Source organism: Lissotriton vulgaris, chromosome 2_1 (assembly GCF_964263255.1).
Source record: "Lissotriton vulgaris chromosome 2_1, aLisVul1.2, whole genome shotgun sequence".
Taxonomy (NCBI): domain Eukaryota; kingdom Metazoa; phylum Chordata; class Amphibia; order Caudata; family Salamandridae; genus Lissotriton; species Lissotriton vulgaris.
In genome coordinates this window covers 266,167,265-266,193,283 of record NC_141687.1, presented here as the reverse complement: position 1 = coordinate 266,193,283, position 26,019 = coordinate 266,167,265, and the positions used below count along the sequence as shown (strand labels likewise).

The window sequence follows — 26,019 nt, the reverse complement described above, 5'->3', positions numbered from 1 at the left end:
TTATAAATCCAGTTATCAATCGGATTCACTGCAAAAGGGGCAGGTGCCAGAGAGCTGGAAAATTGCTGAAATCCTCCCTCTACTAAAGAAGCCTTCGGCTGACCCTTTGGTGGTCTCCAATTATAGACCTTTTTTCCCAACGTTTTGGAAAAATATGTGAATCTAGTTACCACCGAATATGTGAAACCCAACCATGTACTCATCAGAGTCAGTCGGGTTTTAGAGCGAATTTTAGCACAGAAACAGCCCTATTGGAAGTCTCCGAAGCTATTAAAGAGACACTAGATAAAGGGGAAGAGCGGTGTTTATACTATTGGATCTCTCCACGGCTTTTGATACCGTGCCTCACGACCGACTATTACAGAGGCTCTAGGAGTGCGGCGTTGGAGGCACGGTATTCAAGTGGTTCTCATCCTTTCTAAGAGACAGACAGCAAACAATTTGGTCCCCTCCCTTTGCAGTTCCCATCCCCCTTCATGAAGGTAGGGGTCCCTCAGGGATCCATCCTGAGCCCGACACTTTTTAATGTTTATTTGGCTGCCCTTGCTCTGCTTGTGGAAGCTCATGGCGCTAAAATAGTATCATATGCTGATGATACGCAACTGTTGTTCACCGGTGACAAGGGCGCAGACTTTAGAGGCGGCGAGATTAACATCTGCCTGTCCGAGGTGTTCTTCTGGTTAAGGCGGAATCAACTGAAGTGCAACCCGGAGAAATCGGGAAATCCTTTTCTTCTGGCCCTCACCGTGCGAAGCAGAACGTCAGTGGTGGCCTCAGAATATGTCCCTGCCTGAAACTCCAGCAAGCACTGTGAAGAACTTAGGAGTCAAGCTAGATGCTAACTTATCTATGAAGGCTCAGATCTAAACAGTTGCCGGTACCTGCCTTGGCCTGTTAAAAATGCTAAAAAACTTCCTTCCTCTGCTACCAGTCAAGTGCAGAAGATTGTAGTCCAAGCCCTGATTGTATCAAGGGTGGACTACGTCAACGTCTTCTATCTCGGCCTACCGGATTATTTACTAAACCGCCTACAGGTGGTGCAGAACCCGGCAGCCAGAGCAATTCTCATGGTAGGTACCAGAGCGCGCATGTCTATCCATCTTAAGTTCCTTCACTTGCTGCCGGTCCAGAAGAGGATTCAGTTTAAAGCTCTAGTTCTGGCTTTCAGGGCCCTACATGATACTGGCGCCGACTATATCAGGAAAAGGATTCAGCACTACATGCCGCAAAGAGCAGAGGTCTTCATCGCAGCTTCTGTTGACTACCCCAAAGTTCTCCCGGTCCCGACTGGGCAGTTGTTCCTTTCAAGTTCTGGCCTCCCGGTTATAGAATTGTCTTCCATTTTCCCTCAGGCAGGTGCAAGATCTCCTTACCTTCAGGAAACAGTTGAAGGCCTGGCTTTTCTTGCAATAGCATGGTCTGCTGCCCTTTATCATGTAAGAGTGCGATGTCTGTCTCGTGGTCCTGTAGCGCCGGGACACTTTGGAGTATCCGTGCACTCTTAAATACCTAATTACATTACATAACTGAAATGTTTACATTCAAATCCAGGTCCCCACTTTCTAATGTCAGCAGCTAAGGCCCCAAACCACATCTACCCTGAAAACCCACACCTTTGATGGCCCATGCCTAACAGCAAGCCATAGTTTTGCATCCTATAAAATATAAATGCTTTGTCACAACACAATCTGCAACCAAAATGGACATCGATGAGCGTTTCTCACTGCATGACAACACACAAATTCAGAAATAACTAAGTATCATTGATATACATGAAATCCATTACACTAGGTATCTAACTAGTCAGCAAGAAAGTTCTAGTTTTTTTTAATGCGTATTCATGTACTTCATTAACGTTGTACGAATCCTTATAAATAAGTAGAACATGGCACTTGTACAATACAATATCAAAAAACAAAGAACCCCCAAAAATTAAATTAACACAAATGTAAATCTAACAAACCCCTCCTATACTTTTATTCCTTCTAATATACAATACAATACAAGATGAAGAAGAAATAAAATTGATAAACTAGGATTTAACAAGTTAAACTGAAAGGTGGGTTGGAACAATAGTTACCTGTCTTGACCAAGGCTCTGCACGACTTCAAGGGGAAGTCATGTGTTAATATTTTTTCAACTAAACCTTTACCTCCACCCGATTCAATCTCCTAGCTAACTTTTGTTTAGAAATCTATTTTACAGTATAGGTGAGGATCTGATCCTCAAACCTACTGACTGTCATCAAGATCCTTTTGCCCTTCCCATTCCTTTAAGAAACTGCAGGAAGATTTTGGGGCGTCATTCAGCTAGTCCATTCCTCAAATAACAGAAGGGTTAAGGAAGCGTTAGTGTGACAGCTGTACTAGCAGATGAGCTAAATGTAGATAAAAGGAAAGTTCACCTGCCCTCTTTGGCTCAAAGAAAATCAAGTGGTCAGCCAAAATGGCATAAGCATACATTTCAAGGGTGAGCATGCAATGCGATGCAGTGGAGGAGAAATCCTGCAATAATTGTTTAAAAACTAGTACCCAGCCTCAGAAGTACCCACGTTAGCACAATGGAGCAGAAACATGGACGTGTTAATGATGACAGAACGAGCGGTATATGCAAGTAGAGCTTGCCCTCGTAAATGGAACAAAATATGGACTATATAGGGGAGAAATATGTGAATCACTGCCAGAAGAGGATGTTACCAGCTCAGACGAAGAAAACGAAGGGGAGTAAGAAAGGAATTCGGGAGCGGGTGGCCCCAGTGGCGTAAACAGTGATATGTTATATATGATACTGCAATTTTCGATATTGAATGCATGAAACTGTATTGCAATGTTTTCACAGTGTTATTGTCGCTTCACCTGTCAACGTGTGAATTTGTTACGCAAAAATAATAAAAATGTTTATAAAAAATAAATTTAAAAAAAACAGTACCCAGTTTCATTATTAGTGTAGCTAGGCCACCAGTACTTACCTATAAGAAACAAATGACACAACTACTCTATTGAAATCCTTCATTAGAGATGACATGTGACAGAACGATACTTGAGCCAGAGCAAGGAGGCAGTATAAATGGCAGATCGCAAAGCAGAAAACAGATTGCCACTTCAATGAGTCTATGGTGACTTGCTTTTCAGCTCCTTCTCTTCTCGGATTACTTTCCCTAAAATGTACCCTTTACTCGAAAGAGATTTGTGGAGGAAGAGGATTATTTATTGCATTGCAGGTCTTCAATACAGGAGGGATACTAGCCCCTATTTAAAAAAACAGCAATTATTATAATTAAACTGCCTAAATATGTTTGCAACAAATTACACGCTGAATATTTGTTATCTCCACTGTACAGATGATACAGTCTCATTCTACTGATCAGCAACCAAAATGGCTACTGCATGAGAAGGAAGACAGGACGGTGGTGATGTAATCTTTCACGAAAAAGATTCCATAGTTAATGTTAAAGATAAGAATATGTATATGTGTTTTGAAGGTGTGAAAACTCAGTTTGAGTAAACTAAAATAATATCATACATACCCGGTTTTTCTCTGCCATATCTTCTATCAGGTAGGTCACTCTTCCAGCATAATGAGACAATATAAAATTTGGCTTTTTGTTGAATTTATCTCTGCTCATACTTTGGTTGCTAGCAAGTCCCTTCTCTATACGAGTCTGTAGCTGACCAGCATTAGAAGACCTGTTCAGGCGACACTCCTCTCAGAGGGAAAGTATGAGAAACAACATTAGCTAAGTAGTTTGAGTAAAATCAATAATGTGAAAACAAATTATGAGCGATCCTCTCAAGGACTATAACGAGCAGAAAAAAGACAAAATTATCATCCATCAGGACCACCTCAATCCTGCTCGAAGTCCACTTGCATTACCAGAAGCTAGCTACCCATCCAATCACTCAGACTATATCACCGCCTTTGACCTTGAACATCACTCAACTTACTTTTGGCTAGGTTTTTGCCATACAAATAGCACATGTATACATTCATTCACACATGCATGCAGATTATCCTACAGCAGTAGCTAGTAAACCTATGCAAGACAGTCTCCAGAATGCATTTAATAAAAATGCTGTAGTTTTATCAGCAGTTCTTTGCAAGTTTGAAGTAGGCACAGATTTTGAGAAAACTATAATGTGTGGAAGATAAGAAATGTTTCTGCAGTTACTAACATAAATACAGGTAAAAATAAAAACTAAACCGTTAAGAACTGCCATTTTGCCTGGTGATCTTATAATAAAAACAGAGCCTAAAAGTGCAAGCAATTATTAAAATGGTTCATCATTGAACAGACCTCGTTAAGTAGAGAAAAGATGCTGACGGGACTTCCATCAATAAGATCAACACATCCCTGGTTGTCCTGGTAGCTGATGAAAGACCATTCAAGACCTTCAGTGGCATATTCTTCCTGTTAAGAGCACAAAAAATATGTTTCAGGGCACACATTACGCTCACTCGAACAGAACAGTTTCTCTCCTTCCCGAACAAAAGGAAGTTTGCTTGCGCTCTTGGACTGGAATTCAGGTGGAGTTAATAACAAGAGACACCTGACCTTTATAGTCCTGATTTCTTGTTCAGACCCTGTGTTTTTGCTTGGTGGATTGTAAGAAAGTGACTTGATCAAAAGTGTTTGTCAGCGCAGAATCAAATGCCAGAGTCTGGAAATATTTCTTACCTCTAATTCACATTAACAAAGGACTTTGAAATTGAATTTCTTCAGGCACCCAGTTATCATGACAGTAGCTATCGAGTTTTTTTTTTTTTTTAGAGAGAAACGATATTTTACTGATCTCAAAATTATTAACTCACAAAGAACGTAACTAGCGAAATAGAACAATCCCCAACACTTTAAGCTTGATGTATTTATTTTACATAGAAACACATCCAGCCTGATTGGTTTAAACTGCTTGTGAGTGGATGGTAATGACCATCTTTGATGCCATCAATGTTTTGGTTTCACTATTTTGGGGTGTGATGCTAGCTGGGGCTAACACTGCACCCAAGTCACCTGAGCAAACATATTTGAAAACTATACATTTTAAGAGTCTATCTCAGAACACTGCTTGAGGTTTTAGTCAGAGGTTTCGAAGCAACAAGTAGGAATTCCTTATAAACAATTTGCACAGCCATAGCAATTTGCTTTAGCCTCCAATCTAGGGTGGAACATTTGGGTTACATTGTCTGCACTGCACTAGGAAAAATCACCTTCCAGATTATTCAGCTACTCTTAATCCTTACTCTCTCTCCTTCCGAAATGGTTACAAATTACATGCCGACAATTAAGTAAGAGCAACACCCAAAAGAACCACAGTGGAATGCAGCCTACTAATTTGTTTTTCTCATCATAATACAAAATTCTACTTTCGCGTAGTTTTCTATAACCACAGCATCACTTCAGCAGAAGGACATGCAACAGACATTGCTGAGACCCTAAAATTCTATGGGACACCCTTAAGGCGACCATCAGAAGAAAGCGTATAAAAATTAAGGCCAAAAGAGACAGAAGCAAAAAAGCAAAAAAGCAGATTGACGAGCTAGAAATAGACATTAAACTCCTGGAAACCAAACATATCAGAGACAACTCAAACACAGGTGTCCTGGTCGAACTCACAGGGAAAAAATACAAATTCAACAGGATTCCTAGCGGAAGAGCAGGTCTGTGGATAAGAAAATACAAACAAATCAACCGATGCGAAGCTAACAAGGCAGGGAAAATACTAGCATCATATCTCAAACGCAAACAAAGACAACACTGCATCTCCACAATCACAGATTCGAACAACAGAGTGCACACCTGACACAAAGATATCCTACACACGTTCATGGCATTCTACACAGATCTCTACACAAAAGATGAGAACATTGACCAAGAGGGCAGCACAGCCTACCTAGACAGATTAAACCTAACCAAAATAACAGAAGAGGAAGCCAAATCACTAGGCAAAAACATACATTTGAGTGAGATCGCTACAGCGATAAAGTCACTAAAGGATAATAAAGCTCCAGGCCCGGACGGCTACACAGCACCCTTCTACAAAACGTTTCAAGACTACCTTCCCCCAGTCCTGACTAAAACCTTTAACCACTGCGCTAAGGAAGGGACAGTATCGGAAACCATGTCACAGGCCAACATAATCGTAATACCCAAAGAATGCAAGAACCACAATGGCCCAAAAACTACCGCCCCTTCTCACTAATCAACCTTGATGGCAAGATATACACCCAAGTACTAGCCACAAGACTAAACAAAATACTACCACATCTGATTGGAAACAAACAGGTAGGCTACATGAAAACATGCATGTCTCACAATAACACTAGACTCCTCTGCCAAATCATAGAACACTCCTCAAAATCACTCAACCCTGCAGTAGCAATCACGCTAGACGCGGAAAAGGCCTTCGACAGAGTATCCTGGCACTTCCTAGAGAAATGCATGCAGCCATACAACCTAGGAGACAGATACACATGGCACTGTACAAGAACCCTAAAGACAAGATAGCTATTAACGGTAGCTCTTCTGCCCAATTTACCCTTGAGAGAGGGACAAGACAGGGCTGTCCGCTATCTCCACTTCTGTTCCTACTAGCGCTTGAACCCCTAATCAGAGACACTCTGGAGAACAGTGATATAGCGGGCATACCAATCAACAATACCACAGCCAAACTAGCTGCCTATGCGGATGACCTACTCATAATAACGGAGGAACCAGACCAGTCCATACCAGCACTCATGCAAACAATTGAAACATACGCTAACCACTCAGGATACAAACTCAATATGGACAAATCGGAATGCATGCCCTTCAACATACACACAACCAGAGAGGTAATGAGGACCTCGGGACTGTCCTGGCAACCCGGATTTGTCAAATACTTAGGTATTCATTTTGGGAAAAACCGAAGACCCACACTAGAACAGAATGAGAAAAAAACTCTAGCAAAAACCATTGGACTACTGGAAACCTGGTCACCAAAATTCATCACCTGGTGTGGCAGAATTGACACTGTCAAGATGATGGTCACTTCCATAGTTAATTATCTGGCAGGTATGCTACCGCTGGCTCTCACAGACTATTTACACAGAAAGATAGACCAAATGCTAAACAAATTTATATGGAGGGATAAGAAACCCAGAATAAGCCTAAAAAAACAGACTTGACAAAAACTAGGAGGGCTAAACGTGGCGACTTAAGAACGTTCCAACTAGCCTACATAGCCAGGCGGGGGATGCAGTGGGTGCTCCCGACACAGCAATACACCCAGACATGGCTCTACATAGAGGAAGCCATTCTAAATAACACACACCCACTCACCCTCCTTACTTCTAACAAACAAGCACTTGGGAATAATCCGATCTTCAAGATCACAAGGCAGGCGCTACTCAAAGTAGATCAGAAGCTAGAAAATAGCATAAAGAACTCGCTTTGGGAAACACTTTGGGCAAACCCCAAGATCAAATATAGAGGTAAACCACTCGACAGAGTCATGGAGGAAAATAGGAATTTCGTTCCCAGCTCAACTAGAAGCGGTAGGAAAACCCTACACCTTTATCAACCTGAAAACAAGACATGACCTCCCTGATTTAGAGCTATATAACTTCCTAGCAATTAAGACAGCCCTAACAAAGTCAAAGCTAGCCAAACATAAACCATCAATCTTTCAGTATATGGAAATCATAAACAGGACAGGGAACTCCTCCGTCCTCACTCCACCAAGCTCAACGCTAAAAACACCAAGTACTGGGAAACTCAAATAGGCACCAAACTCACAGAGGCGGACCTACAATCATTCTGGCCCTCCCCAACAAAAAATATGATATCCCCGCTGCTGGGACAAACTAAATTCTGGCTACTCCACCATGCACACTGGACACCAGCCTGCCTCGCCTCGTTAGGCCTAAGAGACATCGACACCTACTGGAACTGCGGCACAGAAAGGGGAGACCTAGCGCACCGGATCTACCAATGCACTAAGGTCAAAAACTTCTGGAAGAAGGTGCTCAACTTCATAAATAAAATCCTAGAATGCAACCTAAAACAAACATTTGCCACAACAATCACAGCACACATTATACCAGACATCGCCACAAAAGAGGACACAAACTTGCTGGACTTCCTCCTCACCACAGCAGTCAAAATAGTACTAACCAAATGGAAGGACACCTCCAAAGCCACTTTCAAAGGGTGGCTGAACTGGGTGACTTTTCTCAGAGGAGCCGATAACACTACTCTCAGGTACACACCTTGGAGAAACCCCAACAGAGGAATAAGGTCGAAACTGGACAAATTTTTAAACACCTACAAACCCCCATAGATATTGCTTGCTGGCCTAATATACCAATCCAGGTTTAGGTTATCCTGCGCGCCGTAACCAAATAACCACTGATAGCTTCTATGTTTTATGTACCAACTAGACACGAGCCCTATCGCAACAAACTGAGTGTTTAATGTAATAGGTTAGCCAGACCACGTGGGGCAGACAAGCAAAGAGTGATAAAACCTAACAACCACCACTACCTCTTAGGTTTTAGATAATGCCCAAGAAAGCGCCTCATCGCAACAAACTTAGCGTTTTATGTTTCATGTGTAGCTAGACCAAGTTGGGGCTGTCAAGCAAAAGATTGTGAAAACATCCAATGCGTCCCTATATCGATAGATATTATTAGTTGTTTGTGTCCTCTGCAATATGTGTAAATACCAATAAAAAGATTTAAAACAAATATATTTTTCAATGCATTCTAGAGGGTTTTGGTTTTTCTGCTTTTTACCTTGCTATAATGTTTAAAAAAATAAAGACCAGCCACTTAAAAAAACAAGTTTGGTTATTTACCTGTGGTCCAAGTTCTGCATTGCAGGAATTTCATTGAAGTCATAAACATTGATTAATTCCCCACTGCGTGCACAGACTCCGTAAAACCCTTTCAAAATAGTATTCTTCATGGATTAAACATTGTAGAATGTAATTAAGCCATGCAAACTTCTTGAAAATAGTCCCATGTAAGTCTGTCAGATCTGTAATTTTCTTCCTGATTGCTGGAGATGTTGTATTACGATGATTAACCTTTAAATATTACATTAGAAAATACCAAAATAGAGCCGGTCCCTCGAAGAACCTTTGAGGCACCGCTACCAATAATGCCTTGTACTGGCATACCTGTCAGAGCGAGGTCTTTTTTTTATATAAAAAAATGCATTAAATAACTCAACTCAATAAGCTTAAAGAACTCCAGGAAGGATTGTTTAGCACGTGATGAAGATTCCTACAATGCAATACAAAGATTTCTAAGTGTTTCTTGACCAACCCCACCTGCTGCCCGTCTGTATCAAAATAGTAGTTACAGTTAATGTATACAAGATAGTTGTTAGTAAGTTGGCAGCATAAAGAATGTGTATTACTAGCCATCTAGCAATTGATTGTTTAGAAGTAAATAGTCTGTCTAATATGATAGCAATTAGCAGATAATTGAGGAATCTTTCTAATGCCCTTTGATTTGTCAAATAAAAATGGAGAACTCTTTTCATATATCGAGATTGGAGAGATAATTTCACGGAAGCAGATGACTTAGGAAAGAAAGTAGGAAGTGAAATAGATTGATTTATATTTAAACTACCTTGGATAGGTCGTTAAAACTAACCTATTAGAATGAAAAACAGTAAAAGGCTCTATCACTGCTTGCAATTCACTAACTCCATGCTGATGTGATTGCTAGTAAAAAAAAAAAAAAAAAGGAGTTTTCCATGGCAGATACTGTAAAGAAGATTCATGTATATTTTCAAAAGGTGGGGCCATCAGTTTTGAAGGACGAGGTTCTGATCCGATAGAGGCTGAAAGCCTTTTTATTGAAGGAAAAACGTCTTGAGGCTTTCATGGAAGCTTTTATTAAAGGGACCTTAAAGAAAGATGTGTTGTCAATGTCGATATTTCGCAGTTGATCCTTCCCATGACGGTGAACATGTAGGCACGGATCCCTTTGACAACAACATTGCTTGGATCCTCAATGCCAGACTCCATCTTGAGCAGATGGAGTTTCCATTTTCTCTATTTTTGCATAATCATCAAGATGTATTTAGAAGTTTTGTATAGCGCTAGCTGGACCCAAGGGTATCAGAGCGCTTCACAGCAGGTACAGTTATGTGCAATTTTTGGCAAAGACAAACATCTGCAGGTTACCAACCAAAAACAAAGTTACAATACTGATCTTCATGCTTAGGGGTATCAGGAAGAGGAGTTAGTTGTCTTTCCTAGAGTCACTTTTGGAATTCACATTGCGGTCAGGAGCGCTCAAGGAAGAGGGCTTTGAGAAGGATCTTGAATTTCGGGCCGGGGGGGGGGGGGGTGGGGGGGGGGGGGTGGTTGGAGTTCCAGATCTTAGGTGCATTTCTCGCAAAGGATTTATTTGCGGTTTTGAGTTTCCGTGATTTCATTGAGATGAGTAGAACCGTGTTGGAGCTTCTGAGGTTCCTGGACTGGCCAGCCTTTTTGAGTTTGGCGGCCAGGTATTCTGGTTTACCAGTATGCAGGGCTTAGTGGGTGAGACAGGCTGTACGGAAGCTGGCTCGTTGGTCAATAGGGAGCCTCTTTAGTTCCTTGAGTGCCGGAGAAATGTGTTCGAAATTCTTCGTTCCTGTGACCATTCTTGCTGCGTCATGGAGGGTGGTGGTCAGGGGATCTGGTGGAATTTTGCTGTCCTGGTCAGGGCTGCGATTCCGTAATCAATTCTGGAGAGCACCAGTGTCTGGGTGGCTTGTTTAAGATGTTTCGGGGGGAGGAAGGGTTTTATTTTGTATAGCAGTTTCAGATTTAGGAATGCACTTTTGGCGGCCTTTGAGATGTGTTTTTTCATGTCCAGTTTGGGGTCAAGGGTGATACCTAGGGATTTCACCGAGTCCTTTGGCGCAAGGGCACCATTGAGGGCATCAATGGCTTTGAGCCATTCTTCGATTTGGGGGGTTTCATCTCTGTTAGAAATTAGAAGAACTTCTGTTTTCTCTTGGTTGAGTTTGAGGTGATTCGCGGAGAGCCAATGTTGGACCTCTTTGAGCGTGGCATTTAGTCTGTGTAGGTCTTTGATCGTGGTGGTTTCCAGATAAAGTTGTGTGTCGTCTGCATAGAGGTGGAAGGGGATGTTAGAGTTCCTGTGAAGTGTGGTGAGGGGTTCCATGTAGATGTTGAAGAGTTGGGGAGAGAGTACTGACCCTTGGTCAAACTCCTCTGTTGACGGGAAGGGGGTCAGACTCAGAGTTACTGATTTTTATTCTTTGTGTGCGGTTGAGAAGAAAGGAGGAGAACCCGTTTAGTACCGTCAATTCAATGACCGCTCTTTCAAGGAGGGCTTTGAGGAGCAGGTTGTGATCAACAGTGTCAAACGCGGGCGATAAATCTAGGAGAATGAGAAGGCTGCATTGGTCTGAGTCAAGTGATTTGTGGAGATCGTCTAAGACATTTAAGATTGCGGTCTCTGTACTGCATCCCTTTCTGAATCCTGATTGAAGAGGGTCTAGAAGCTTGATATTCTCTAGGTGTTGGGTTAGCTGTGGAAGAACACATCTATCAAGAGTTTTGGATAGAAGAGGAAAGTTCGATACCGGTCTGAAGTTGTTCATGTCTTCCGAGTCTAGCGTAGGTTTTTTTAGTAGTGGCGTGACCTAGCCTACTTTGAGGCAGTCTGGAATGGTTCCCGAGCTCAGTGAGCTATTGATGATTTTGCACCAAATTGGGGCTAGGGTAAGCTTTAGGCCTTTACCCAGGCTCAAGGGTAGCTGGTCTAGGGAGTGAGATGAGGGTTTAGCAGAGGCGATCAGATTGACTATCTCTTCTACCTGGATGGGGAGGAAGGAGGACCAGTGAGTAGGTGTGTTCACTGGGATGTTGCTGTGAGTTGTTGGCCTCAAGATCTCCATGGGAATGGCGGGAAGTGTACTGAGAGAGAGATCAATTTTGGCGATTTTTTCGCTGAAAAAGTTGGCAAAATTGTTGCAGTGATCTTTGGTCGCCACTATTTTGGATGCTGTCGGTTTTGATGTTTGATTCCTGATGATGTTAAAGAGTTCTTTGGGGTGGTTTTTTGCATTGTCTAAGGCGGAGCAAAAGAAAGTTGTCTTTTTGTTCCTAATGTGTTTGTTGTAGTTTCTACGTGCTTCCTGGAGTTGATCGCCGTGGAGGGAGGAGGGCTTGTTCCTCCACATTCTTTCTAATGATCTGAGGTGTCTTCTTTCGTCATTGATCTCTATGGTGAACCAGGACCTGGAGGGGGTGTTTCAGGGTCTTTTTAGTTTCAGGGGCACCAGAAGGTCCAAGGTGAGCGTCATGTTGGTATGGTAGAGAGAGGCGAGTTCGGTGGTTGACAGGTGTTCCGTCCTGCTTGGGAGGAGAGTGCTTAGCCCTTCTTCTATTGCCGCCCGGGGAACTAGAGTTGTGTTCCGGACCCATTTGGGAGGGGCCTGCATAGGGGGTTGAGGTACGGCCGGTTAGTTAATGTGGAAAAGAATAATGTGGTGGTCCGACCAGCCCACGGGAATGATATAATCCATAGTGATTGTGGTTCTGTCTGAGATAATTGCGTCTAGGATCTCTCCTCTATGGTGTGTTTCTTCTGAGCAGTGTTGGGTCAAGCCGTTATCCAGCAGGAGATTGTTGAGAGATTGGATGAGCAGGTTTTTTGTTTCGTTCCAACGTAAGTGGAGGTCGCCAAGAATGTTACTATTGTCGTCGTTGAGTGTGCATTGGGTGATCAGGTCAGAGAGCTGTGTTCCAAATTCGCTGGAGTTGCCTGGAGGATGGTACAGGAGATGGCAACGAAGCGATCTGTTCATGAGCAATTTGATGTTGACTGACAGACACTTGAAGGTTTTATAAGGGCACGAGGAGCATTCGGATATGGAGCGATCACTTTTGTGAATGATTGCTAAGCCGCCGCCTCTATGGTCATGTCTATCTTTGTGGATAATTGAGAACCCTGGTGGCACCAGCATGTCCATGTTGGGGTAGGACAGGGTGTTGAGCCACGTTTCCGTGATAAAAGCTACATCTAGGTCATGGGAGAGGATGGCTTCTGCTATTTCAGTTGCATGTTTGGAAGCAGATCGACTTTTGATGAGCATGCAGTTAATGGAAGGTTCTTCTTCGGGTTTCGAGTTGCTAGGCTGGGCTCCAGGTATGGAGGATAGGTGCGCCGGGGGTCTGGTATCTCTGTGGGGGAAGGTCCCTACCCACTCAAGTGATGACTTGGATCAAGGATTTAGGAGTAGAGTTCATAAGCGGGACCTGTGCTAAGATGGGTGGAGTCACATACTGTGAGCGGAGTGCGAACTTAGGGTGGGGGTATGTGGGTTGGTTGTATGATGCAGCGAGTGGGGTCGCTTCCTGAGGGGAGAGGTTGGGGTTAGATCTTCTAGGCCGATCTGCTCATGACTCAATCCACGATTTGAATGGTGACGGGCAAGATCTGTAGGGGGCAGAGGTTCGGTTGGGGGGTAAATGTAAATGTAAATTGATACTTGTATAGCGCACTACTCACCCGCAAGGGTCTCAAGGCGCTTGTATGAATACCGCTGTGGAACCCATCCTGGCTTTCCCTGTGAGGCGTCCACTCCTGGCCACCCCCAAGGTGGAGGCCAGGCATCCTTAGCGTTGTGGGGGCCGTTGTGGAGATTAAGCAAGCTATTGCCCAGAGTTGCAGAGTGGGACTCCATGATTGGAATAGGCACCGAGGCGAGAATTATCGGGTCTGTGGAATTTTTTAGCCCAAGACCCCCCGAGGCGGGGAATTGAACCCTGGTCCTGGGCTAGACCTCTGCATCAGGGTCTGCCGCTCTAATCATTGAGCCACACTTCTCCACTGGTGATTCAATCTTACTAGGTTGAGATGGGGGGGGGGGTTACTTTCAGGCCACAAACCTGGATTTCAAATTGCGCTTCCATAAGGTTGAGGCGTTGCGTCATGTTGTTAGTAGTGGCGAAGAGGGGAGGATGGGAGGATGGGAGGAGCTGGGCTCTGGCCGGAGGGGCTGCTCAATATATTGCTTCTAGAGGGGTTCCGAGGAAGCGGGGTTGCTGACTCTGGGTTAATGTCCCTTAGCGATATGACTGAAGGAGGGGGGGGGGGTTGTGTTCCCATTGTGGCTGGGAGAGTGGTGTTCTCTGGGCGGGTGGCCTTGTTCTAGTTGCATTGGGGTGGACGGTGAGGGGGGCTGTGGATCAGTTTTGCTTGGGAGTTGGACGTTTCTTTGAACGGGTGACTTTGTTTTGGGTGCGATTGTGCTGGTGCGGGAGGGGCGGTGGATCTGAAGTGGAAGGAAGGGAGGCTTGTCTCTGGGCGGTTGGCTGAGATGGGTCGGGGGTAGGGTTGGGCGAAAGAAGAAGCCAGGGTTGAGGAGGACGTGAGGCAGGTAGAGTAACGGTCTGGTGGGGAAAAGGTTCGGGGAGAGGGCGCGGGCGTGATCTGGTGACTAAAAGATTGTTCGAAGCCTCCCGTGAGTGGGGTCCGTGAGTGGTGTGTGTTGTGGGATGAGGCCTTCTTAAGTGGGGGGAAAAGGGAGTCGAAGAACTTGAGGTTCTCGTTTTTTGACTGAATTAGGATGGTGCCGTTTTCAAAAATGGTAATGGATATGTGTCTGGAGAGAGATTGTCAGTTTACGGCTGTGGACTGTGATGGTCGTTTTAGAGACGGTGAGGTGAGAGTTGAAGATGGTGGCCAAGGCTTCGAGCCTGCCGGTGTGGAAGATGAAGTCCATTTTACTTTGCCCTCTAGATGGGCATTGGTATGGGTCTACAACGATTGTTTCAGGATGATTATTCTGTGTGTGTTTAAGTTGTTTTTCTGCTTTGAAGGAGAGTCTATGGGGGAAGGTTATCGCAAAGGCATTCTGTCCGAGGGTTGTCAGGTAGTTAGGTGTAGGACTCGGATATGGGTCCACTTGTAAGGCCGGGGGCATCTTCTTTGAGCGTAGAGGGTAGGGGGGAAGGCGGTCCTCTTGCGCGAGAAAGAGGGAGGCTGTCACGTCGGGTGGGGGTTGAGCTGCTCGACGAGGTGTGTAGTGGGGTAGTAGGCGGTGAAGTCTCTCAAGTGGGATGGGTTAATGGCTGGGCGACAAGAGGTATACAGGTGTGTCCCATTTGTGTGGAGGGGGGCGAGTGTAGCACCGGGGGGAGTGATGTGCCGGGGGGACGGGTGAATTGATTGACGGGGTGGAGTGTGGAGGCGCTAGAGGTGGGGACTGGCGACCTCTCTGGGGGTGGGGGGTTGGTGTGCCTGGGTGAAAAATAAGTCTTGGTTTCCCTTGGTTGTGGTAAGATGGTGTGACTGGGGTGAAGAGCCTTTGGTTCCCTCGGTTGTGGTTGCGAAGCAAATTGAGAGACCCCACTAACCTGGTGTTGCTGGTTCGACGGGAGACTGTTCGGCTAGGGTAATCCCAGTCAATAGCAGTGGTTCCAGGGCGTGGGCTCGATCAGACGGCTCCTTTTTTGCGTCCCTCTAGTTTGTTGCAGTAGGGGGCACCAGTGAGCCTAGTAGCTGGTCTCCTGGATTTGGGGATACTGATTTTGAAATTGAAAGGCGCCCATTGTGGGGGGGAAGTCTTATTTATGGCGCCACTCTCGTTCTTTGTTGGGGATGGTGTTGGGGTGGGGCACCAGTGCAACTCCAATCCGGTCTCTAAGAATACAGAGTTAGAGACTCTTAGTGGTGGCCATTTTCGTGTCAGGCGGCTCCTTCGCAAAAGTGTGAGAGTTGGAGCTAGAGGGCTCTGTGAGTCTCTTGATTTGGGCTCTCTACTCGGTCGCCGCAGGGGTCAGCTCATCTCGACCCGAAGCTGGCATCAGTTTTGGCCGTTTCTGCTTTTTGGATGTGTAGCTGGGCTGGTTGGGATTAGCGGGCAACCATGTTTGGAGCAGGCAGCTCCGGAACGAGGGAGCGTGGTCAATACTGTCCATTCTATGGGGCTCCGCGTCCAATTCCGTCCCTTATATGGGGCTCCGCATCCAATTCCGTCGTTATTGTTGGGGTGGGGTACCCCTGCACCTCCAGCTGGGTCTCTTTGAATGCCGAGTTAGAGCCTCTGAGTGGCGGCCATATTGGGGTCAGGCGACCCCCACGTAAAAGTGTGTGCTGAGGCTGGAAGACTTGTTCAGTTTCTTGATTTGGGCGACCAGCTAGGTTGCCTCAAGGGTCAGCTCACCTCGACCCGAAGCTGGAGTCATTTTAGGCCGTTTCAGCCTGTGTGACGGGTATTATGGCAGGTTGTGGCTCGTGGGCGGCCATGTTGGGAGCAGGCAGCTCCTGAGCAGTAGAGCGTGACGCCGCGCCGTCGCAGCGGTTAGCGCTTGCCAGAATATGTGGCTCCTCATCCGATTCCGATGTTCCCCAAGGTCGTTGCTACTGCTGGATGGTCCGCTGGACACAATGGGGATTTTGAGTGGGTTTCGTTATTTCGACGCAGCTTGCAGGATCTTAGGAGCTGCGGACCCCTCCGTTGCCGCCCTGGGTCACGTCTCCTGGCTTCCCGGTTCAGGTGAGTGAAGACCTTGGTGTTCCCATATTTGTTTGAGGAGGGGGGTCGCTCCGGTCACCTTGCGGAGGGGGCGGGGGGGGCTCCGGCGGGCATTGGACCTGGTTGATGCAACATCAGTCAGGAACAATTGTCTTCTTGTCTCTATGTCAAGGTCAGATTATAATAATAACAAACAGTGTAGTCATAACTGACGCGTTTTTACCTTATTTGTTTATAAGAATGTGTCTAAGACTAGCATATTGATGCACATAGGTTATATCAGACATTCCTAATGTCAGAAATTTCCATCTCAGATAAGTTAAAGTATAAAAGACCCAAAGACCCAGAAGACCTCCTTTGCCCCAGATTATTGTGCAAGATGCTGCCAGAAGATTGTCATACTGCTTGTGATGCTGCTGCATCCCGTTCTGCACTGAAAAGTGATACAGAGCCAAGTCCGTAAGGAGAAGAACTGACTGATGCAGGTTTTCCTTTCAAGAGAACACTTGCTCCTGAATGCTGATAGCTACAGCATTTTGCTGTAACAGGTATGCAATGCATTGATTCTCCATAGGAAACTCTGAATGCAAGTTATGCCACTCCATGCTCTCCTAGATCAGGGCATAGAAGTAGGTGTTGCTAGATGACATTTAAACTATGGTAGAAATGTTAATTGTATTCTCACTGTTCGCAACGTGCATTTGTGCTGGTTTAATGGTATTGGTTTGGTTCCAGTGTTGTTATCTTGTAGCCTTCAGGAGTGGCGATGGCGATGGCGATGTCCGGTGCGGACGTAGGTTTCAGCTAGGTCTCTGTGAGGACAATAACATCTGGGTTGAGGGATGAGATAGTGTCCCAGATCTAAGTGGCGTGTTTGCTGAGCGATCATGCATTGTGAAGAATGTACTGGAGATGTTCCATTGTGGTCTCGGTCAGTGTTGTGGGCGCAGTTGTGTTTGCAAATAACATGTTAATTTCTCAAAGTTAAACTGGGATGTATACAGCAAAACAAGAAAAACAATTACAGTTCTATTAAGAAGCAATTCTATTAGAGCTATTTCTATAGTCCGCAGAGCTTGTTATCATTTATATTTCACAGCAACTACAGGCAATCTGTATCCATGGATAAAGTCAATATTAGTTGGGCCAGAGATGTTTTAAGGCATGGGCAAAGTGGGCTCTGACCCAGGGCCCGAGCCCTTCAGTTGGCGCCCTAGATAGAGCCTTCTCAGCTGTCTGCCAGGGTCAACTCACTTATTCCGACATTCCTGCTCTGATACCTTAGAATGCAATTTAAAAATGGATTGCTTTTAGTACAATTTATTTTTGTTTATTTTTTAGTAAGGTAAGGGGGATTCTGGATGATGTGGGAGTTTGATAGAAACTTTTTAAAGAAATGTTGCACTTACGTTTTTCAGGCGATAGCTATAAAACATTAATTTGGAGCCAAACAATATCTCATTTGTGAGTAAAGGGAGGAGCCTTAATATATACTATTCTAATTAATCTAGTGATCTTCACCGGTTTCACAATATTGAAAACTCAGATGTAACTGTTTTGCCTTAAGGAACATGTATTCTGAATACTGAATGTAAAAACATTTGAAACATGGCACATTTTTATGTTTTATGGTTTTATTTGGTCCATGATCTATCTAATTTGTGTGAATGGGGGTTGCTTTGTCTGCTGCCTGTTAGGTGTTGGGATGCTTAAACTCTTGCTGCATCTTCACTGCGTGAGGAACGTTTGCAGTACTGCTGCCTAAATTGGTGTGAAGTGCATGTAATAGGACTTTGCACAGCTGACTTACTGTGCTTTACCAAGTATGTATCTGAGAGAAACTTAAATCGTTCATTTCTCCTTTGTATCTGAAGGAAGTTCGCACTGTTATGGCCAGGTGTTTTTTGTTACTTGCACTCTTCCTGTGCAGCTTGTGAAATTAGAATACAAAGCTGATGCTTTAGCTTGTCTCCTTGATAAAAGGTTACTAGTCCAGAATTATTCAGTGTGAGGAGGACCCCGATAAGAGAACCCTGAAACCCCGTTACCTGCCCTGGATATTGAAGAGAACACGGAGATCGGGAAGCCAGCAGACGGAAAGGGTTAACCAATTACTCCCAACCTCTCCATTTCAGGAAGAAGGAGGTGGCGACAGGGGGAAGGACCAATCTGGAAGGAGGGCAGAGGAGGAAAACGCAAACTCGGAATAGGTGAGAGAGAGGAACGAGGAAGACGCCGAAGGACACAGCGAGGTGGAGAAGCAGGACGCTGAAGCAAAGCTGGAAGAATCGCAAAGAGACCGGTACGACGAAGGAATGGAGTACGAGGACAACGGAGCGATGTAGAGTGTGGAGTGGTGGAATCCCCCTCCCCCAGGAGGTGCTGAAATAGCAATCAGGAGAGCTTTGGCTAGGACGGTGAGTGAACCGGGTGAAGAGTGAGCACCGTACTAGGAGGGGAGGGCTTATTAAGATACAGGGTGGAGGTTTACAACGGAAGTGGGGGTCAAACTGCTTCTAAGTGGGCCACCTGAGGAAATTTCTTTATGCTGGTATTTTCCAATTGTGTATATTATAAAATGATGTGGTGTATACCAATATTGCGATTTTCTATCCTTTTTCCTTTACTGGTTGTCCAATGTCTTGGGAGATGGGGGGTATACTTGGCACTGGTGAGAACCCTTCTTTGACTTTTGAAAGACTTAAAGTGGGTCTCTGACACAAAGGGGGGGGGGGGGAAGAGGAAGGAAGACGAACAATAATTACTTTCCTGTAATCTGTGGTTCTCCATTATTGGTGTCTTTCATAGATTCACATGCCTGAATCATTCCCCGTTGTGGGAGTGGGAGTCCCACCGTAAATAAAAAAGCAATAACTATGCACATAATAACCAAAAACCTTGGTAGCATAAAACCAGGAAGTAAAGTAGCCCAAAGCCACAAATGAAAAGGTTCAACCTCTATGACTATCATAGTCATTATACATAGTCCAAACTGCAGCCAATCAGGCAACAGCACCCATCAGAATGCTCTCCTCAGAGGCTCAGGCTCTCAGATTTTCTCGCACAAGAGTAACCAAGAGATAAGAGCATAAACCAGCCTCTGAGGGGAGGTGGGCGGGTTGCATGTGAATCGATGAAAGACACCAATACTGGAGAACCACAGATTACAGGTAAGTAACTATTGTTCTTCTCCAGTATTGGGGTGTCTTTCATAGATTCACATGCCTGAATCAGAGTAGATAGCAGTACCCAAATAATGCTTGGAAGACGCTATTCGTAACAAACATGTGTATAGAAAACATATGCAATAACTCTATAAGAATGCTATAATTATGCATAAAGACATGCAAGCTTGCAACCATAGGGCAATGCTATCATATAATAGGCATGACAGTAAGCGTCTGAGTAGCAGTACAGAGGAGGGAAGAACAGAGGCTCACCTTATTTGAAAAGATTGCGGAGAACCGCTTGTCCCACTGACGTATCAGCATTGTTGGCAGCCTCCAAACAGTAGTGCTTGGTAAAAGTGTGTCTGCTGGACCAAGTCGCTGTTCTGCAGATTTGTTAAAGAGGAACACCAACAAAGAGAGCAGTAGAGGAAGAGACCGCCCTTCTAGAGTGTGCTATTGGAGTTGTCTGCAAAGGTCTTCCAGCTAGTTGATGGCAGAAGTCAATAGCAGCAGAAACCCAACGAGCTATGGTCTGTTTTGACACTGCATGTCCTTGCCGTATTTTTCCGTAGGCCACAAACAATTGATCTGTTTTACGAATGATAGAGGTCCTTTGCAAATAGAACTTGATACATCTTCTGATGTCAAGGGTATGCAACGCCCTTTCCGCAGGGGATTGCGGATTAGGAAAGAACGTCTTTAGGATGAATAGTTCGTTGAGGTGAAAGTCCGAAGGCACCTTCGACATTTTTTTTATTTTTTATTTTATTTATAAAGTGTTATATAGCGCGACCTTGACCCAAGAGGGTATTCGAGCTCTTTACATTTAGGATCGTTGTGTTACAAGTTACATCAGATACAAAAGCATAGTACAGTACAGTGCACATAAACAATGTTTCAATAATTCATAGGAGGGAGGGGAGGAAGGAGTAATAGCAGGGAGACTAGGAGGAACTATGCCCAATGTCCGTCTGGGTAGGTGACGGTCAAGGGGGAAACCAGGGCAAATCTCCACATTCGCTGTCAAGCAGCTCCACCGGTCATCAGCCATGTTGCTCAGGTGTCTGCGTTCAGGAAAAAAAGTTTTTAGTTTATTTGATTTGCTATGGTTATAAAGCGCTATCTAGACCCGGAGGTATCAGAGCGCTTTACCAGGGGAACATTGCATTAGAAGGTACATCAAAAGGATTATAAAGCACTGGCTAGACCCGTATGTATCAGAGCGCTATAACAGAGGAACATTACGTTACAAATTACATCAGTTACAATAGCGTAATAATGTACAGTAAGCAAACAACGAGAATGAGAGAATTTATAGGGCGGGGGGAGGAAGGAGCCATAGCAGGGAGACGAGGAAGAACTGTGTCCAATGCCCAGATGGGTAGGTGACGGTCGAGGGGGAAACCAAGGCCAATCTCCTGATTAGTTGTCTAGCAACTCCATCGGGCATCAGCCAAGTTGCTCAGGTCTCAACATTCGGGAAAAACAGTTTAGACTAGATGTATAGGCTACGAGGATAGAAGTAGAAGAAGAAGGTGGGGGAAGGGCATAGAATCAAGCCAGAGAGGGAGCTGAGACGCGGGGAGACAAGGTGAATTATGCCCAATGTCCGGCTGGGTAGGTGATGGTGATGTGCCATAGTGGCTGGCGGAGAAACAAAGGCAGCGGAGGCCGCCATTTTAAAGTCAGGCACGTCAGGACCAGGCCTATGTAGATCCCTGTGTAGGCGTAGATAAGGTGGATAGGTCTCTACCGCGGTGATGCCCTGCTCGTGAAAGACCACAGACGGCCCAGATGCCAAGCTGGTGCCGAAAAGAGTGGGGCAGAAGCAGTGGGACTCAATCTTTCTCTGGAGGACAAGGACGAAATCACAGAGAGCTGCAGGAAGGCGTACAGCAACACTCCTGTGCATTCCACCGAGTAGTCCCCGCCAAGAGTAGAGAAAGCCAAGCTGCATTGTGCATGGGGGAGCCCCCGGGGTGCATAGCTGAGCCTCCCGATGCCGGATAATACATAAAGAAGTGAGTACTAGAGAAGAATGCTAACACTGTCTCCATCCTGTACGAGGAGCACCAAATATCTATTAGTTCCAAGGAATCAACTAACTCGAATAATCTCAAGAGTCTCTGCGATGCAGAGTTAGACTGCAAGATAGCTCTGTCTACCTATAGTGGCGTTGGAATCCCCAGCTAATATTGCCTCCAGCTTTTTAACCCTCCATCTGAGATGGGGCACAAGCCCCAGTCTTGGTGGGGAATTGATCTATTTTCCCTGTTCTATGGGTGGATGGGTGCCTGTCTTTCATGTTGGTGTAGTTATACAAATAAACTGTATAGGGGGAATAACACAAGCCCCAGTTTCTCTTGTTTCCAGTGGGCACAACTCAGTGAACAGCCTCAACAGACCATATGGTCCACCCCAAAGTCTCAGGTATGCCCAGTTTTAGTCATTGATGTTATTCTGTCCAGACCTTCCACCCTAACATTCTTCATAAAACTGGGATTCATGCGTAGCACCACGTAGAGACACCTTCCAGGATAGAAATTTGAAATCCACTCTATGAATAGGCTCAAAGGGGTGCCGCATGAGCTGCGCTAGTACCACATTGAGATGCCAGGATGGAGGCAGACGACGGACAGGAGGAAACATTCGAAACAGCCCTTTAAAGAATTGTTGTATTATCCTTGTCGAGTAGAGAGAATTGGAACCATCTTGTCAGAACCTTGAAATGGCCGCAAAAAACACTTTTAAAGTTGAATGAGAAAGGCCTGATCTTGCAAAATGTAAGAAGAACGGTAATATCTGCTCAGGTTTTGCTTGAATCGGGTGAATATTGGCAGATTGACACCATATGCAGAATCTTTTCCATTTAAGCCTGTATGTCTTTATCGTGGCAGGCACTCGAGCATTAGCCAGAACTTCCTTGCAATCCGCAGAGATATTTAGATGAGAGAATACAAGGTGCTCAGGCGCCAGGCTGCTAATGTCAGAGATGCAGGGTCCGGGTGGCAAATTTGACCGTTCTGAATGGAAAGGAGGTTCGGTATTGGTCGAAACTGAATGGGATCGCATTCTGATAGATGGAGAAGTTCGGTGAACCAAAATTGGCGAGGCCACCTGGGAACAATGAAAATTAGCCGACAAGGTTCTCTTTTCATTTTCTGGAGAACTCTGGGAACCAATGGTATCAGAGGAAAAGCATAAGCATATATTTGCGACCAATTCATCAGAAACTAGTTCCCCTGAGATTCCTCGTGGGGAAGCAAGCTTGCAAAGAATAGGCATTTACTGTTCTGATTGGTCGCAAAGAGGTCTAGATCGGGATGACCCCACTCCTGAAAAACTCCCTCCACCGTCAGCTGATGTAGTTCCCATTAGTGAGTGGATACTGTGGACCTGCTGAGGGAATCCACCAGGGCATTGGAAACTCCTGGTACGTGAACTGCTGAAAGATTGATCCTGTGCAGTATCGCCCAGTCCCAGATTTCTTGGAATTGTTGAGAGAGAAGAGTAGATCTTGTGCCTCCCTGTTTGTTCAAGTAATGCGTACTTTTAGTATTGTCTGTCCGAATCAGTACTGTGGCTCCTAGAATGACTGTTCAAAATGATCTTAGGGCCAAGAAGATGGCTTGTAGTTCCAGCAGGTTGATATGCCACTTCCGTTGTTGAGGGCTCCATTTTCCGCTGACCTTCAGCCCTTGAAGATGTGCTCCCCAACCTCTAGGGACGCATCTGTGGTGATTGTAAAATTTGGCGCTTCTTGTAGGAATGCACATCCCTTGTCTACATTCCTTTTCTGAGTCCACCCGAGGAAGGTTTTTCGCATCCGAGGAGGGACCCGAACGAGATTGTCAAACGATCCTGAAACTTGTAACAATTGGTGGTCGAGTTCTTCTTATAGGGGCCTCATCCTGAGGCAGCAGTTGGGTATTAACGGGATGCAAGAAGAGATCATTCCTAAAAAGGACTTGAACTGCCAGACTGAAATTGACTTTTTTTGATCTTAACTTGTGAGCTCGTTTGCACATTTTTTGCTGACTTTCGTTTGAGATAAAGGCCTGTGTTAGTTGTGTGTCCAATATTGCTCCTAAAAACGTTGCTCGCGCGCTCAATCAAGCCTCGACTATGCTAACGCCCTCTACATTGGCATTCCGGGGTATCTCCTAGGAAAACTGCAGGTTATTCAAAACGCAGTTGCCAGGCTCCTGTTTAATATCCCGATGAGAATGAGCGTACGTCAGCAGCTAAGCGATTTGCATTGGCTTCCCGTCGCCCAGCGAGTGTGCTTCAAAGTTTTGACCATGACTCATAAGGCACTTCACGGTCCTGGTCCTGCCTACATTAGTTCGCGGTTCGCTTTCTATCTACCCAGGCGACATCTTCGCTCCGCCCTCCAACGTCGGCTGGTGGTCCCTAGGTTCCGCCGCTCACGGATTGGGGGGCAGTCCTTTGTGGTAAATGCAACCACACTGTGGAATGCTCTGCCAGCTGACCTCTGGCATACCAAGGAGCTTTCTATCTTTAAAAAACGTCTTAAAACTTACCTGTTCAAACAGCTGATCTAGTTCTTTTGCTCAACTCTGTCACTGTTCGCCTACGTGCCAGGACACTCTTTAGTATCAGTGCGCGGTATAAACCTCTTTATAACATATAACATAGTAAAATAAAAAAAAAATCAAATAGGTTCTCCCATAATATGGTTGGCCTGGGACCCCCAAACTTCTCAGATGTCCCTGAATTCGGCCCGTACCACTTGAATAATACTGCACCACTTCGAAGCAGAGAGGTGGGTTTCGTGAAAACGTATAAAAGATACCAAGGCTGAAAAACGACAGTTAGTTAACTAGCTTAATCTTCTTGGACTCAACCAACCATTCAGCAATTGGCAGATTATATTTGGTTGATACAAAAGTAACCTCAAATGTAAACTTGCAATAAAACCTTACAACGTACCTCTGAAGGGTTTCTTAAAAGGCTTATGATTTTCACAAACCCTTTTGCAAACGTAACAACCACAATGAAGGACAAGCTTTTTACATCTCATCTGGACATAGGTTAAAGGGTGCTGACACGATTATGACAAGAACAGTATTGATTTCCAGCACAGGTACTGGCTGGCAGGCTTGGAGGAAACCTCATGACCAACCATTAATGTAGTCCTTCGTGCCATTATCATGGGGGAAGAATAGGAATGAAGACCTTTATTTCTGACACACTTCATTCATTATACCTTCTGAGGAGAGCAAAGGGATTTTCCATTCAGATGTTCATAATTTCTGTAGTAGTGATTGTTTTGTAACTAAAGAAAGTGAACTTCCTTCCAACTTGCTTTTTCCTTGTCTGGAGAAATGGATGTAATATGAACTGGATTTATTTACTCTCTCATGACTGAAGCGTTTGTGTAAGGTCTGGTCAAAGCACAGAGAGCAGTGTCTGGGGCTTGTACGTCTTTTCTTGTGTTATCGAATAGATTGAAGTGTAGAAAGGATTTTTTACGGTCACTCAGACAATTGTCCATGTGTTCCAAAATTAAGACGCCATGACTTGCTTTAGCTACTTCTTTCATCAAGCTGCACAGAAAGCAGATTCAGATTCTTTGTGTAGGCTAATTTGTGTGATGCTTTAGGCATCAAGCCATAAACCAATAAACGTCATCAAAATGTGCTCTTTGAGAGGGGTGTAAAAATACAAGCCTATTAGGAACTACAAATGTCCCTCACTCATCTTCCTCCTCTATACCATTATCATTATTTCATCAATTATCTCCACAGGAACATTCCTTTCTCCCAATCTGGCAGGAGAGAGAGAGAACTAAAAGAACTTGGAGGCCACAGTACGATAGCCTTGCGTGGAAAAGGAGGAGTAGCTTACTCAGTAAGTCATTGAGATGGTGTTTGTGTTGCTTTATGCAGCGGGGCAAAAGGCAGTTTCCAGTGAGATAGTAGGCCTAGGAAAAACACACTGAGAAGCCTATTAAAGTGTAAAAAAAAAAGCTGCTGATGTATGACTAAAACCACACGTTTTGGCTTTTGCTTTAGAAACTTAGAGGTTAGTTAATGAGATTGGGCTTAATCAGAAGCTACACATGATGAACATTCTCAATGTCCAAACCTGAATAGCCCTTGATGCATGGGAGCCACTTTTTTATTGTTGTGTGTTGGAAATGGGCCTTTTCGCAGGGTTATCCCCAAACGTTTTGTTTCTTCCTCCTATTTTTTCCTGGCCTGCAGTTGTTGGTTTTAGGAGTCTGGGCATTTTACCACTGCTATTCAGTGCTAAGGTGCATATGCGCTCTGTGAAATTTGCATTATGTGTTGGTGATTCCATGATTGGCTATTTGAGTTACTAGTCAGTCCCTAG

At 44.8% G+C, this 26,019-nt stretch overlaps 1 protein-coding gene across 2 annotated transcripts in view; it reads right to left on the bottom strand.

Annotated features, from left to right (window-relative positions):
* Positions 1 to 26,019, bottom strand: part of MYO19 (myosin XIX) — a 603,741-nt gene that overhangs the window by 240,278 nt on the left and 337,444 nt on the right. For both annotated transcript variants that reach the window (XM_086954910.1, XM_086954911.1), the window contains 2 exons: positions 4,295 to 4,408; positions 3,527 to 3,703 (listed from right to left, as the gene is read on the bottom strand). In XM_086954910.1, coding sequence (XP_086811036.1) covers positions 3,527 to 3,703; positions 4,295 to 4,408 — 291 coding nt within the window. The remainder of the gene's footprint in view (positions 1 to 3,526; positions 3,704 to 4,294; positions 4,409 to 26,019) is intronic.